Source organism: Raphanus sativus, chromosome 3 (assembly GCF_000801105.2).
Source record: "Raphanus sativus cultivar WK10039 chromosome 3, ASM80110v3, whole genome shotgun sequence".
Taxonomy (NCBI): Eukaryota; Viridiplantae; Streptophyta; class Magnoliopsida; order Brassicales; family Brassicaceae; genus Raphanus; species Raphanus sativus.
Window position 1 is genome coordinate 19,420,251 of NC_079513.1, and position 13,824 is coordinate 19,434,074.

The 13,824-nt window shown below is 37.1% G+C and overlaps 2 protein-coding genes and 1 pseudogene across 4 annotated transcripts; all 3 read left to right on the plus strand.

Annotated features, from left to right (window-relative positions):
• Positions 1-1,575, plus strand: LOC108846496 (putative F-box protein At3g23420; annotated as a pseudogene).
• Positions 1,576-2,406: 831 nt separating this feature from the next.
• Positions 2,407-4,772, plus strand: LOC108844337 (GTP 3',8-cyclase, mitochondrial). 3 transcript variants are annotated; one of them, XM_057004865.1, is made up of 8 exons: positions 2,407-2,535; positions 2,640-2,717; positions 2,844-3,410; positions 3,481-3,648; positions 3,764-3,955; positions 4,091-4,159; positions 4,270-4,365; positions 4,518-4,772. In XM_057004865.1, the coding sequence occupies exons 2-7, from the start codon at positions 2,652-2,654 to the stop codon at positions 4,351-4,353; spliced, it is 1,146 nt and encodes a 381-aa protein (XP_056860845.1). In that variant the 5' UTR covers positions 2,407-2,535; positions 2,640-2,651; the 3' UTR covers positions 4,354-4,365; positions 4,518-4,772. The 3 variants fall into 3 exon arrangements, with proteins under 3 accessions (XP_056860845.1, XP_056860847.1, XP_056860846.1); XM_057004867.1 differs by having other exon boundaries at positions 2,847-3,410; XM_057004866.1 differs by lacking the exon at positions 2,407-2,535 and having other exon boundaries at positions 2,542-2,717.
• Positions 4,773-6,833: 2,061 nt separating this feature from the next.
• LOC108847937 (myosin-12) lies at positions 6,834-13,763 on the plus strand (the record flags this gene model as incomplete). The annotated part of the gene is given in 32 exon segments (XM_018621315.2): positions 6,834-7,074; positions 7,154-7,282; positions 7,385-7,528; positions 7,604-7,749; positions 7,811-7,967; positions 8,037-8,095; positions 8,183-8,342; positions 8,418-8,567; positions 8,648-8,784; positions 8,871-9,017; positions 9,225-9,326; positions 9,399-9,456; positions 9,538-9,639; positions 9,721-9,758; positions 9,831-9,957; positions 10,036-10,206; positions 10,278-10,409; positions 10,493-10,599; positions 10,694-10,754; positions 10,842-11,019; positions 11,178-11,383; positions 11,552-11,671; positions 11,753-11,851; positions 11,938-12,153; positions 12,227-12,366; positions 12,455-12,556; positions 12,655-12,763; positions 12,850-12,894; positions 12,965-13,024; positions 13,092-13,262; positions 13,329-13,487; positions 13,557-13,763. Coding segments are annotated over 32 exon segments (3,942 nt in total), but the record flags the coding sequence as incomplete, so codon positions are not given.
• Between the last annotated feature and the right edge of the window lie 61 nt (positions 13,764-13,824).

A 13,824-nucleotide genomic window follows, 5' to 3' on the forward strand; every position in this document is an offset into this window, starting at 1 on the left:
AAAAAAGAAGTGTTTTGCTTTCTCTATCCTTTAAAAAAAAAAATCTTTGTTAAAGATGTCTTTGGTTGTTTATACATTAGAGACGGAAGAAAAGTGTAAATAACAGAGGCAAAATAAAGAATAGGTTTATCAAGGTTTACATCCATCATCCATTGAGACTCGAAACAAATCTTCCAATAGGGATTTAACTATGAAATCCAAAGTTGGGATATCTGCAAAAAAGCACCTAGGTCGAGCACATGAACCGTCGATGACGGATCTCCCACGGGATTTGGCGGAGGAGGTTCTCTCTCGACTTCCCGTGACATCTCTAACAAGCGCCCGGTCAACTTGCAAAGCCTGGAACGCTTTATCCAAAGACAGCAGCTTCACAACGAAGCACCTTGGTCGTCAAGCAACACTAGCAGACGAGTTTATGTTAGTCTTGATGATGGACTACGATATTTATTTGGTGAGCGTCAATCTCGACGAGAACGCTGACATCGGATACATGCGTCATGAAGGCACGCTTACCAGCCAAAACTGTATAGATCAAATCGATGTCTGTGAAGTCTTTCACTGTAATGGTTTATTCTTATGCATCTCTCAAGACAACGCTAGGCTCGTCGTTTGGAACCCTGGGGACAAAGCCGGTGGATCGAGCCCACGCATAGCTTCGAAAGATTGGACTGTTATATATACGATATGGGATACGACAAGAGCAGCAACTCCCACAAGATCTTGAGCTTTGCTGATTACACAATCTCGCACTATGTTGATTATGATTTTACTAATGATTACCAAATCTCGGACCATAGTGATTATGATTTTTTAACTGATTACCAGTTGGACCATAGTGATAATGATGCTCCTCCTACCACGGTTACTTTTGCTGAGTACAGTATCTACGACTTTAACTCTCGTTCATGGAGGGTTCTTGATGTCACTCTAGACTTTATTCTAGACGATGACTGTCGCGTCTCTATCGGAGGAAACACCTACTGGTTTGCTAGAAACAAGGCTTCACGGAGAGACCGAGATTGTTGTTTACTCTGTTTTGATTACACTAGAGAAGTATTTGGGGCCCGTTTGCCTCTGCCACCACTCGAGTGGCACAACCCAAAGACGCTCGCTCTGTCAAGTGTCAGAGAAGAGCAGCTTGCGATTTTGTTTCAGCAACTGTGGGATTCGTCGATGGTGATTTGGGTTACGACTAAGATTGAGCCCAACACGGTGTCGTGGAGCACCAAGGTGTTCTTGGCTGTGAACCTCACCAGCTTCCAGTTTCCGTTTACACGTGCGAGTTTCTTCGTTGACGAGGAGAAGAAGGTTGCAGTTGTTTTCGGTAAAGACGACATAGAAGGTTCTCGCAACGTAGCTTACATCTTTGGAGTGGATGGATGGTTGGAAATAGTGCCTCTCGCAAATTCTCCTCACAAATATTGTTTCCCTCGTGTTTGCTCATATGTTCCAAGTTTAGTTCAACTTACATAGCCCATTTATTACAACACCTGTTATTTATTTTTCTTGTTGGCTTGTCATGTTCTTTGGACAGGATTATGTGGTTAATATGCATGTTAATTTGTTTCTCATCGAAGCCCTTTATCAAAAAAAAAAAAAAAATTGTTTCTCATCCATTTTCTGTTTGTCATATTGAACTTCATGGGTTAATCTTTTTTTCTCTTTTTTTTAGTCAAGAGGAGTTTGGGCCAGGTCTTAGTCTCCTCGTAGGTCTCGGATCAAGCCGTTACTAATACTTCTAGTGATGTGGCGTAGAACATCTCTCCCACCATGAAATTGAATTAAAGGCCAATACAACCAATTCCTATTCTAAACTCACTAGGTTAAATTCTGGTTTGAAATCATATTATAAAGTTTGATGTATAATTTAGATGACAATTCTCTTGCCTGATTCGACCATAGAATACTAGTATTTTAAGGGATGTTTTTGGGTCAAATTCAAAAGGGATTTTTACCAATAAAGTTCCAAATAAACGATCATGATCCTGCAATTTTCAGATATAGTTTTTGCAATAGATTATTCTCAACTGATAAAAATGATGTCGTCATTTAAAGAATGGTCAATATTTATTTTACATATGGAGGAATTTTGCCTAAAATAAGACTTTCTTTCCTATTTTTAAGATTAGATATATTCCGAGGATACAAAATACAATGGTGCACAAACTTACACATGGTGCAAAGAATTCTTCTTCAGCTATGTTATATGTCGATTCAGTTCATCCGGTTTGATTTTCCGAACCGATAGAAAGTCACTAGAATAGTATATTGTTGTCATAAAAAAAAACGATCATGTGGTTTAGAAAAAAAAACTTCCAAAATTAGCGATGGTTTAGTTTGGTAACCGGCAACTGGCAAGACCGGCAGATGTCTCTCAGAAAAGACGAAATAGTTTTCTGTTTTTTAATCCAAACCTCCCAACTCCGTAGTTGCCGTCTTCATCTTTTCAACGCCAGCCTTTTTGTACCATAGAAAGAAGAATCCAAATTTGTTTCGTTTTACCAGAACAAAGAAGACTCTCTCCGTCTGCCAAAGGTCACCCATCTCTCCTCTCACTTCAATCAACTCTTCTTTTTTTTTAATCTTCACCCTTTTGAACGATTGTGTTCAGGCTTCTCACTCAATCCTTTTCTCTGCAGTTGCTAACAACGATGAGGAGATGCCTTTCCAAACTCACTCCCCGGCAAATGGGTTTCACCACTTCCAACTCTTTCTTGGTAAAGTCTCAATCTTTTGCCAAAAAAATCGAGCTGATAGGATGAATGTTGATTTTTCTTTTAGTATATGTTTGGCCTTTTGGTTTTCTATTAGAGAGATTCAATGTTTTAACTGTGGTCATTTAGCAGGTTGAGTCAAGAACCATTACTAGTACTACTAGTGACCGTTCATTAAGCAGCAATGCAGCTCAAGTTGATCAGACAAAACACAACCCTCTCTCAGACATGTTGGTTGATTCATTTGGTCGGTTTCATACCTACTTGAGGATCTCCTTGACAGAGCGTTGTAACCTCAGGTGTCAGTACTGCATGCCCTCCGAAGGCGTGGAGCTTACTCCTACGCCTCAGCTGCTCTCACAGTCCGAGATCGTTAGGTTAGCTGGTCTCTTCGTTTCTTCCGGTGTTAACAAGATTAGATTAACCGGTGGCGAGCCTACCGTGAGGAAAGACATCGAAGAGATCTGTATGCAGTTGTCCAGCTTAAAAGGGTTGAAGAACTTAGCTATTACTACTAATGGCATCACTCTAGCTAGAAAGCTACCGAAGCTTAAAGAATGTGGGCTTGATTCCATCAACATCAGCTTGGACACTCTTGTCCCTGCGAAGTTCGAGTTTCTGACTAGACGTAAAGGGCACGAGAGGGTTATGCAATCAATTGATTCCGCTATCGCTCTTGGATACAATCCTGTGAAGGTATGTTCTTCATTTTTCCACATTTGACTATTGCAGCAGAGTGAGATTTTGATGCTTTGTCTTTTAACAGGTCAACTGTGTTGTCATGAGGGGATTGAACGATGATGAGGTTTGTGATTTTGTGGAATTGACGCGAGATAAGCCTATCAACGTCCGGTTCATAGAGTTTATGCCCTTTGATGGAAACGTTTGGAATGTAAAGAAGCTTGTGTCTTACGCTGAGATGATGGATAAAGTGGTAAGGTAGATTTCTCTTTTATGTTTTGTCTTTTTTTTTTTTTGAGATTTGTCTGCCTTTTTCTTGAGCAGAGAGTTTCATGATTGGTTTTGGCGTTGTTGTTATGGTATAACAGGTAAAGCGCTTTCCGAGTATTAAACGTGTCCAAGATCACCCTACCGAAACAGCTAAGAACTTTACCATTGATGGGCACTGCGGTTCTGTGTCTTTCATCACATCCATGACGGAACACTTCTGTTCTGGCTGCAATAGGTTAAGATTACTTGCGGATGGGAACTTCAAAGTATGCTTGTTCGGTCCTTCAGAGGTACATTAAGATTACTTGATGATTCAAATTGACTTAGAACACCTACACACACACTAACATGATTCCCTGTACACATGATGACTCTTGGTTGCTTCTCAATAACGTTAAACTTGACAATCATTTTCTTGTAAGCAGGTTAGTTTGAGAGATCCTATCCGGTCTGGTGCTGATGACGAAACGCTAAGGGAAATTATAGGCGCTGCTGTATGTATTTAGTTGCTTTGTCATGAAATGTTTCCTCTGTTTTCGTCAAAGATTGGTTTTGTGTACGAGACATAAAGATTTTTTTTTTTTTTCAAAATGGGGGGTTTCAGGTGAAGAGGAAGAAAGCAGCACACGCTGGAATGCTTGACATTGCCAAGACAGCTAATAGGCCAATGATACACATCGGTGGCTGAAACAAAGCTAATGTAAAGTTCCTTGAAGCCATTGTTTATCATTAACCAAACTGACACAGTCAATTAGTGTGTACAACATAACAAGGCTGAACCAACGGGCTATCTGAGTGGCTTTGTAACTCAATGTTGTGTATAACAGTCTTTGATTCATTTGATTCTTGCAGGTTAGTGAAGTTCATGGAAAACACTACAAGGAAACATTGAGTTCGTATGTTGTATCAATCTTGTATCCCTGCTGCTCCAACTCTGTGACATAGCTTTTTGCAAAACAAGAATATAGTGAAAGAGTTTCTTAACGTTCGTATCTGTATACGTAACAGACACTGTACAGGAACTCAGAATTTCTATGTGAATTTTTTCACAGTCCCATTACTTTACTAGTATTCTACAATCAATCTAAGAGATGTTTGTTTGTTTCAGTTTTAAAAGTTTGGACACTTTTTAGTTCAATAAATTGGAACTTAAAGCATAACATGAAGCAGTGTGTAACTCCCATGATTCTCTGACTGAACTGTCAGCTGGAGACCAAGTTATGATGTTAACTTTGGGAAATGTCTGAAACATTCCAGTGGTGATCAGTGAGGCAAACATGCCAGCTGACTTAATGATCTGTCAGGTGAATTATTATGGATGTGATCTTTAGTATGGAATTGGTTTTGGAGATAAATTACATGAACACCAATGTTTTGATAGATGGATTAGTATGTTAAGCCAGTTGACATAAGATATTTTGAGAGATTCTCTTATAATTTAGTTTATGAAAAAGGTAAAACACAGTGTTGCACATGTAATCATGATGTTCTTGGATCGAGAAATTAGCAAAAAATAGACAGATAATAATGCACCTTTGAATATTCAAAACATGCCTAATTAAACTATATAATAAAAAACTGTCGACCATATATACAAAGAGAAAAGAAAAGAGAAAGGGAAACCAATATAGTTGGAAAGTTAAACCAAATGGGCCAGCTTCGGCCACCGTCCTCAGCCGCCACCGGAGATGCTCCACGGACCATTGCCGCCTTCACACACACAAAATAAAAGAAAAACAAGAAAGTAATAAACTCTTTCAACAAGATGTGACAAGTTTACACTTTTTAAGGTGATGACTTCAAGTTTAAGCACCACTAGATCATGACCCGCTCGACCGAGCGGGAGTCAATTTTTTTTTATCTTTGTTTTTACTAAATGTTATACATGATCGCAATGTGTATTAATATAAAATTTTGATAAATAACAATGTGTACTAATGTATTTAAATAAGCAATGTATTTAATAACTAAATTTGATTTTTAAATTTTATGATAACGTAAAGTAATTTTTTCTATATTATTTAAAATATATAGTGCTATATATTTTGTATTTTCAACATTTATCATACAAAACTTACATTGGGATATTATTTATATGAAAATATGTGTAACATAATATATTTATATATTATATAAACATATGCACACCCGCACGGGTTTTATTTTTAAAATGTATTCTATATTATTTAGTTTTATGTAGTATCGAGTTTGTATATTCAATTTTGTGTTTAAAGTAACAATATCAAAACTGTCTTTCGTATGTAAAAATAACATTTTGCAATCCCGAGTTGTGTCTTTTTATTGTAACACAAAATTTTATATAAATTGTACATTATGAAATTTAATTTTTAAAAATAATTATTACGTAATTTCAAAATGAATTTGATCTCTGAGGTCTAATATATTTTGTGTGTAATGGTTCAAAACATTTTTGATATATATTATATTTCAGTTTGGTTTGTATTTAGTATTATTGTATAAATATAATACTATACAATATTACTATATTCTATACAATATATGAAGCTATGTGTTATTTGTTTTAGAAAGTAGATTAGACCCAACATAGTTATAAGAATAATCATATCTTTATATATGTGTCTATGACTTATCTACCTAATGTTATTCGTACTAATAAAATTAATATGGCCAATGAAAGTATACTGATCAATTTAAAATGAATTGTATAGAGTAATTATAGAACGATTAATATTTTTAGTATTCTTAGTATATATCTTATTTAAATCGACATGTAATAAATGTAAAAATCATATATGAAATATGGACAAAAAGAAGAACTGTATTTAAGGAAATATATCAATGCAAAGTTAGACTATGGTACGTATTATATATAAAGAATGAGACATTTAATTTAAATATATGAGGTCCATCTTTAAAAATCTACCTAGAAAAAATTGTAATGTTCCTGTTTTAATAAGATAGATGACACGTCCCTTTAGTCTTTGGCTCTGCAAGAGATCATTGGAACCAAACGTTAAGGGTCTTGATGTCTTTTTGATGGGGAAAAAGAAGAAAGATATTCACTTTCACAGCGAGACAGTATCTGGCCATGGCCGATCAAGAGAAAAGTTGGTGCAGTTGCAATTTCAAAATATAAAGCAAACTACTTTATTGTTCTAAAAGTAGCAATTTCACATTTAGTTTAAACCTACGAGGACCCATTCATGTTCAAAAGTTAAGTACAGCATAAAAGCTTTGAAAAAAAAGAAGAATACATATGAAGAGTAGTGACCTTACACCAAACAGTTTCATATCAAAAGCTCAAACATGGTTTTCAAGAAAATGACTCAAGAGAGTAATATATGAATGAAGTTGATTTGATCTCTTTGTTCTTCAACTTCTGCATATACTCAACCTTGAGAGCTTAGAGAAGCTTGAGCTATATATGGTAAGCCTTTTGTTGTATATTTTATTTTTATTCTGGAAATTTGAATACTGAAAAGCTTGCTTTGATGAATAATGTTAAGGGGACTCCTGTAAACATCACACTCGGGTCACATGTCTGGGTAGAGGATCCAGAACTCTCATGGACTAATGGAGAAGTGACAGAGATCAAAGGCACTAATGCAACAATACTCACTTCAGATGGGAAAACAGTAAGAAGTTACTTTTCATTTCTTATAATAAATACCACTTTGAGTTCTGTCATTTGTCCATTAATCTTAGAAGAAAGAAAGTAATAGATTTGATATTTGCAGATTGTTGCTAGTATCTCTAGCCTTTATCCAAAGGATACAGAGGCACCACCTGCAGGAGTTGATGACATGACTAAACTGGCTTACCTCCATGAGCCAGGGGTCCTCCACAATCTTGCTTGCCGGTTTTCTTTAAACGAGATATATGTCAGTAATCTTAAAACATTCCATTGTTCAAAACTTTTTGAGATTCTCTAATTGCAAACTTCTTGAATAAGGCAGACTTACACTGGAAACATCTTGATTGCTGTGAATCCATTCCAAAGACTTCCACATTTGTACAGCGTCCATATGATGGAGCAGTATAAAGGAGCTGCGTTCGGAGAGCTAAGCCCACATCTGTTTGCTGTTGCAGATACCAGTTACAGGTAACAAGTTGTAATCACTAAGTAGAGAGAGACTTTAGCTAAAGCTTTTCATGTATGGTAGGGCGATGATAAATGAGGCAAAGAGCCAGTCCATTTTGGTTAGTGGAGAGAGTGGAGCCGGGAAGACAGAGACAACCAAAATGCTTATGAGATATCTTGCATTCATGGGAGGCAGATCAGATACAGAAGGGAGAAGTGTTGAACAACAAGTCTTAGAAGTGAGTTTACTTTCTCTCGTTCTACTATAAACTGTTTCCACCATTCTAAAACTGTTCTGCTTTTTTCAGTCTAATCCAGTCTTGGAAGCCTTTGGAAACGCCAAAACTGTGAAAAACAACAACTCAAGGTGTTAGCTATTACAACACTTACTTGAGACATAACTCTGACATCTTATGTTTGGACTATTTGTAACTCTCTGTGTTTATTCTAACAGTCGGTTTGGAAAGTTTGTTGAGATCCAATTTGACAAGCGTGGGAAGATATCCGGAGCTGCAATCCGAACTTATCTTCTAGAACGGTCGCGTGTTTGCCAAGTTTCAGACCCTGAGAGGAACTACCACTGCTTCTACATGCTATGTGCAGCACCACCTGAGGTAAAAAATGATCAGTAACAATCTTGAAATCAATATAGATGGAGAAAAACTTAGCATATACCATTTTTTTTTCAGGAAGTCAAGAAGTTCAAGCTAGGGGATCCAAGGACGTTCCACTATCTGAATCAGACAAACTGCTATGAGGTTTCTAATGTAGATGATGCAAGAGAGTATCTAGAGACCAGAAATGCCATGGACATTGTTGGTATTGGACAAGAGTCACAGGTTTGTCTCATGACTCTCTATAAGGATGCAATATGATGATGAACTGTTTCAAAATAATAACCAGAAACTTCAAATTTAAGGATGCCATATTCCGCGTTGTAGCTGCCATCCTCCACCTTGGAAATGTCAATTTTATCAAAGGAGAAGACGCAGATTCTTCAAAACTCAAGGATGATAAATCAAGATATCATCTTCAGACAGCAGCAGAACTACTCATGTATCTTCTTCGTCTAGTGATCCTTGACATTAAACATTTCTGCACAGTTCCAATGGCAATGCTGACAGATAATCTACTTGACGCAGGTGCAATGAGAAGATGCTGGAGGATTCACTCTGCAAGCGTGTAATTGTAACTCCTGATGGTAACATTACAAAGCCACTTGATCCAGAATCAGCAGCCTTAAACCGTGATGCTTTAGCCAAGACAGTATACTCCAGGCTGTTTGACTGGTGAGTAAATGAATATTTTGACAATATTTATGCAAAAACTTCTCTTTTCACTCCACAAGAATTATTTTAGAAACCACATAGACATCACTGGAGGGACCAAACGTACCTTTAACATGGTCTTCCTTCAGGACATTGTCTAGATGAGCAGTTTTCAGTTTGAGCAATCTCCAACAATGACCTATATATGTTCAACTCAATTTATGGCAGGATTGTGGACAAGATCAACAGCTCAATAGGTCAAGATCCGAATGCTACAAGCTTGATCGGAGTCCTCGATATTTATGGTTTTGAAAGCTTCAAGATCAACAGGTAAACCTGACAGAAATGATAAACCTAAATGATAGACACACATAAGATCTAAAACCACTATACCTTTGATAGTTTTGAGCAGCTATGCATCAATCTCACAAATGAGAAGTTGCAACAACACTTCAATCAGGTAAGATATAAAATCACTGTAACCAATTCACATTGCAAGAAACTTTTACATGGAAACTTGTTTCTTTTCTTTTCTATGCAGCATGTATTCAAGATGGAGCAAGAGGAATACACAAGGGAGGAAATCGACTGGAGCTATGTTGAATTTGTTGACAACCAAGATGTCTTAGATCTTATTGAGAAGGTATAACTAACATCTTAAAATCTTGATGACATTGGCTCCACAACTAATTACTAAAAAGCAAACCATCTTCTTTTTCTGCAGAAACCAGGAGGCATAATTGCCTTACTCGATGAAGCATGGTAAGTGTATCAGAAACTATCAATCTATAATAATAATTAGAAGCGGTTCAATATGAGGTTACATTCTTGCAGCATGTTTCCCAAGTCGACCCATGAGACGTTTGCACAGAAGATGTATCAAACATATAAAGGACACAAGCGTTTCAGCAAACCTAAGCTTGCCAGAACAGCCTTCACTGTCAACCACTATGCTGGAGATGTGAGACAAATACATTTCTATACACTAAGCTAAAAGCAACTACAGTAGCTAGTTACTGACCATGCTTTTCTGCCTCAGGTTACATACTCAGCAGAGTTTTTTCTCGACAAGAACAAGGACTATGTTGTGGCAGAACATCAAGCTTTGTTAGATGCATCTAAGTGCTCTTTTGTGGCCAATTTGTTTCCACCATTACCAGAAGACGCATCAAAGCAGTCCAAGTTTTCATCGATTGGGACACGTTTCAAGGTAAGGCAAAATAAAACATACCGTTTGCACATTGCTCAAGATCTTTATTCCTGACATAACCTACCTTCCAGCAACAACTCCAAGCTCTAATGGAGACGCTTAACACGACGGAGCCTCATTATATTAGATGTGTGAAGCCAAATACAGTTCTAAAGCCATCGATTTTTGAGAATGACACTGTCCTAAACCAACTAAGATGTGGAGTAAGCAAGCCTAGAGTCTCAGGTTTACTATTTGAACAAGTACAAAAGGTTTATGCTTATAGCCAATCTGTGTAAGTGAACAGGGTGTACTGGAAGCTATAAGAATCAGTTGTGCTGGTTATCCAACAAAACGAGCATTTGATGAGTTTCTTGATCGTTTTGTGATGCTAGCAACAGATGTACCAGAAGGGTATAACAATACACTAACTCTATCTAGAAATAACACAGATTATTACTCTCATGATCCAATCAACACTCAGAAAACTGCATTTTTGTATTGACAGATCTGATGAAAAGTCTGCATGTGCTTCAATCTGTGACAAAATGGGATTAAAGGGTTACCAGGTATGTCAAGCTCATGGTACATGCATTTCAAATATGAATAATATACGGAACCCATTCACTACTTGCATTCTGATTTGTCATTTTCAGATAGGGAAAACAAAGATATTTCTTAGGGCTGGACAAATGGCTGAACTAGATGCACGAAGAACCGAGGTTTTGGCTGCTGCCACCAGACTCATTCAGAGGCAGATCAGGACTTATTTGACAAGAAAAGAGTTCCTTGGGCAGAAAAAGGCTACAATTTTTGTGCAGAAACTTTTGAGAGGTTTAATTCTTTAACACTCCCTACCCAACACAAAGCTATGAATATAGAACTGTTGTACGAATAAGAGCATTGTTATGTGATAATATAATGTCATAATCTGATCAGGACACAACGTTATTTAAACTAACTTTTATGTCATGTTCTATTTGCTTATATAGCACAACTTGCACGCAAGTTATATCAAAACATGCGAAGGGAAGCTGCTTCAATCTGTATTCAAAAGAACACTCGTGCTCATAGAGCAAGGATGTGCTACACTAAACTCCAGGCATCAGCAACAGTTATTCAGACTGGTTTACGAGCAATGGATGCTCGAAACAAACATAGACACAAAAGAAGAACCAAGGCTGCAATTATTGTTCAGGTACTAAGATTTGGACTTCTTGATCTCAAATCTTTGTTTTCAAATGATCAGAATTTTCTGGACCTGACTTTTACAATCTCAGACTAGCTAGACCAATCTCAATGATCATATAACTTGGAAGGGGACAAATAGGGTCAATATGATTTTGTTCTTATATGTTTTTGACAGAGAGAATGGAGAAGATACCAAGCTCATGAAGCTTATAACCAGTACAAAAAATCAACGTTAGCATTACAATGTCTGTGGAGAGCTAAAGTAGCTCGAAAAGAGCTCAAAAAGCTCAAAATGGTAAGTTTCATTGATAAGAATCAATCTACTCATGCATGCTTCAGTCGAAGTTGCTAAGAAACAATTATCTTTCAAACAAAGGCTGCAAGAGAAACTGGGGCACTCAAGGAAGCCAAAGACAAGTTAGAGAAGCGTGTGGAAGAGCTAACCTGGCGTCTTGAATTAGAGAAACATCAAAAGGTGATTGTCAATGGGACAAAAAGTAGAGTTTATTTGTTCTGCTATCTAAGTACATAGTGGTCATAATTTCAAAATATATGCATTAGGTTGATCTTGAAGAAGCCAAAGCACAAGAGATTGCAAACCTACAAAATGCTTTAACTGAATTGCAAGAGAAGCTAGATGAAGCCCAAACTGCAATCATACAAGAGAAAGAAGCAGCAAAACTAGCCATTGAACAAGCTCCACCAGTCATCAAAGAGGTTCCAGTTGTAGACAACACTCAACTGGAGTTACTGAGCAGTCAAAACAATGAGCTGGAGGTAAGTTTTTTGAGCATCAAGTTAAACCAACTAGCAGATATTTTTTCCTCATACATTATCTTCAAAAATGCAGGTTGAGGTAGAGAAATTAAAAGGAAAAATTGAGGAGTTTGAAGCAGTGTGTTCTGCACTTGAGAGAGATAACAAGGAAAGTATAGATGATGCAGAAGAGGCAAAATCAAAGGCCATTCAACTTCAAGAGGTCATTGAGAGGTATTTGATATAATCAGTTTCTTGAGGCATTGAAATCATAACTATTTTTTACAGTCAGAGTTCATGAGTATTGTTGCTAAATTTCCAGATTACAAACGAACCAGTCAAACCTTGAATCTGAAAATCAGATCTTGCGCCAGCAGGCTTTGACTGCTTCAACAAGCGCCGTAGAGCCTGAAGAGTTAAACAGGTACTTTCTTGTGAGCTGAATATCATCACATATCTGAAAAACAAATCCATATAACATCATAATCACATATCTAAACAAAACAAAAAATCTCTTATCAGCCTGAAGGAGAGGATTGCAATTCTAGAGTCAGAAAATGAAACTCTTAGAAGACAGACAGCTGTTGTAGAGAAGATAGTGGCTAATGAAGCAGTTTCTGCATCTGCAAAGGTGAAGAACTTCTTCTGTCAACATACAATTCTTTTAGTGTAAAAAAACAAGTACAACAGTTGAATTAATGTAATATAACTATGCAGGATCTTGAAAATGGACATCAGACAGAAGTGGTTCAGGAAACAAAAGTAAGTTATCTTGCTAGGCCCAGTTAAGAAACAGTACTACATTTCCTTACCCCTCTGTCATTTGTTTCAGGAACCAAGAACTCCAGTCACTGTGTTAGCAACACAAAGATCTTTAACAGATAGGCAAAAGGTATCATTTGTACTTATATGCCCATAAGTTCATTACAGAGAGTTTTATAAAGAGTATTACTGGACAGGAGAGCCATGATGTGCTGCTGACATGCCTCACCGAGGAGAGAAGATTTGATAATGGCAGATCTGTGGCAGCCTGGATAATTTACAAGACACTACTTCAATGGAGATCATTTGAACTGGAGAAAACAAATATATTTGATAGAATTGTTCACAAAATCAGATCGTCCATTGAGGTAATGAAGTAGTAACATCCTTAAACCCACGAAACCAAAACTTTATACTAACTTTGGTTCTTCCAGAAGAGCCAAGACGACACAAGGGAACTAACTTATTGGCTCACAACAAGCTCTACCCTCTTATATCTTCTACAATCTACACTCAAGTTCAGCAACACAAATAACTCTGCTTCAAGACGTAACAGATCATCCCAGACTACACTATTTGGTCGTCTGGTGCAAGTAAGCTTTTCTTAAAATTGAACCTCTAATGTGTATGAGCCTTAGTAACTGTTGGTAACAACATTGTAGGGGATGCAATCATCTTCATTGGGACTGGAAACATCCAGTGGATACAGCGGGATGGTTGGGATATCAAATGACCAAGCCATGGTTGAAGCTAAATACCCAGCGTTACTATTCAAGCAACACTTAGCTGCATACGTTGAGAAAACATATGGAATGATCCGAGATAGCTTGAAGAAAGAGATTAACCCGTTACTAAATCTCTGTATCCATGTTAGTACATTCATTCATCAAGTTACTATGGAACATATCTTAGTAACTAAATAATCACTTA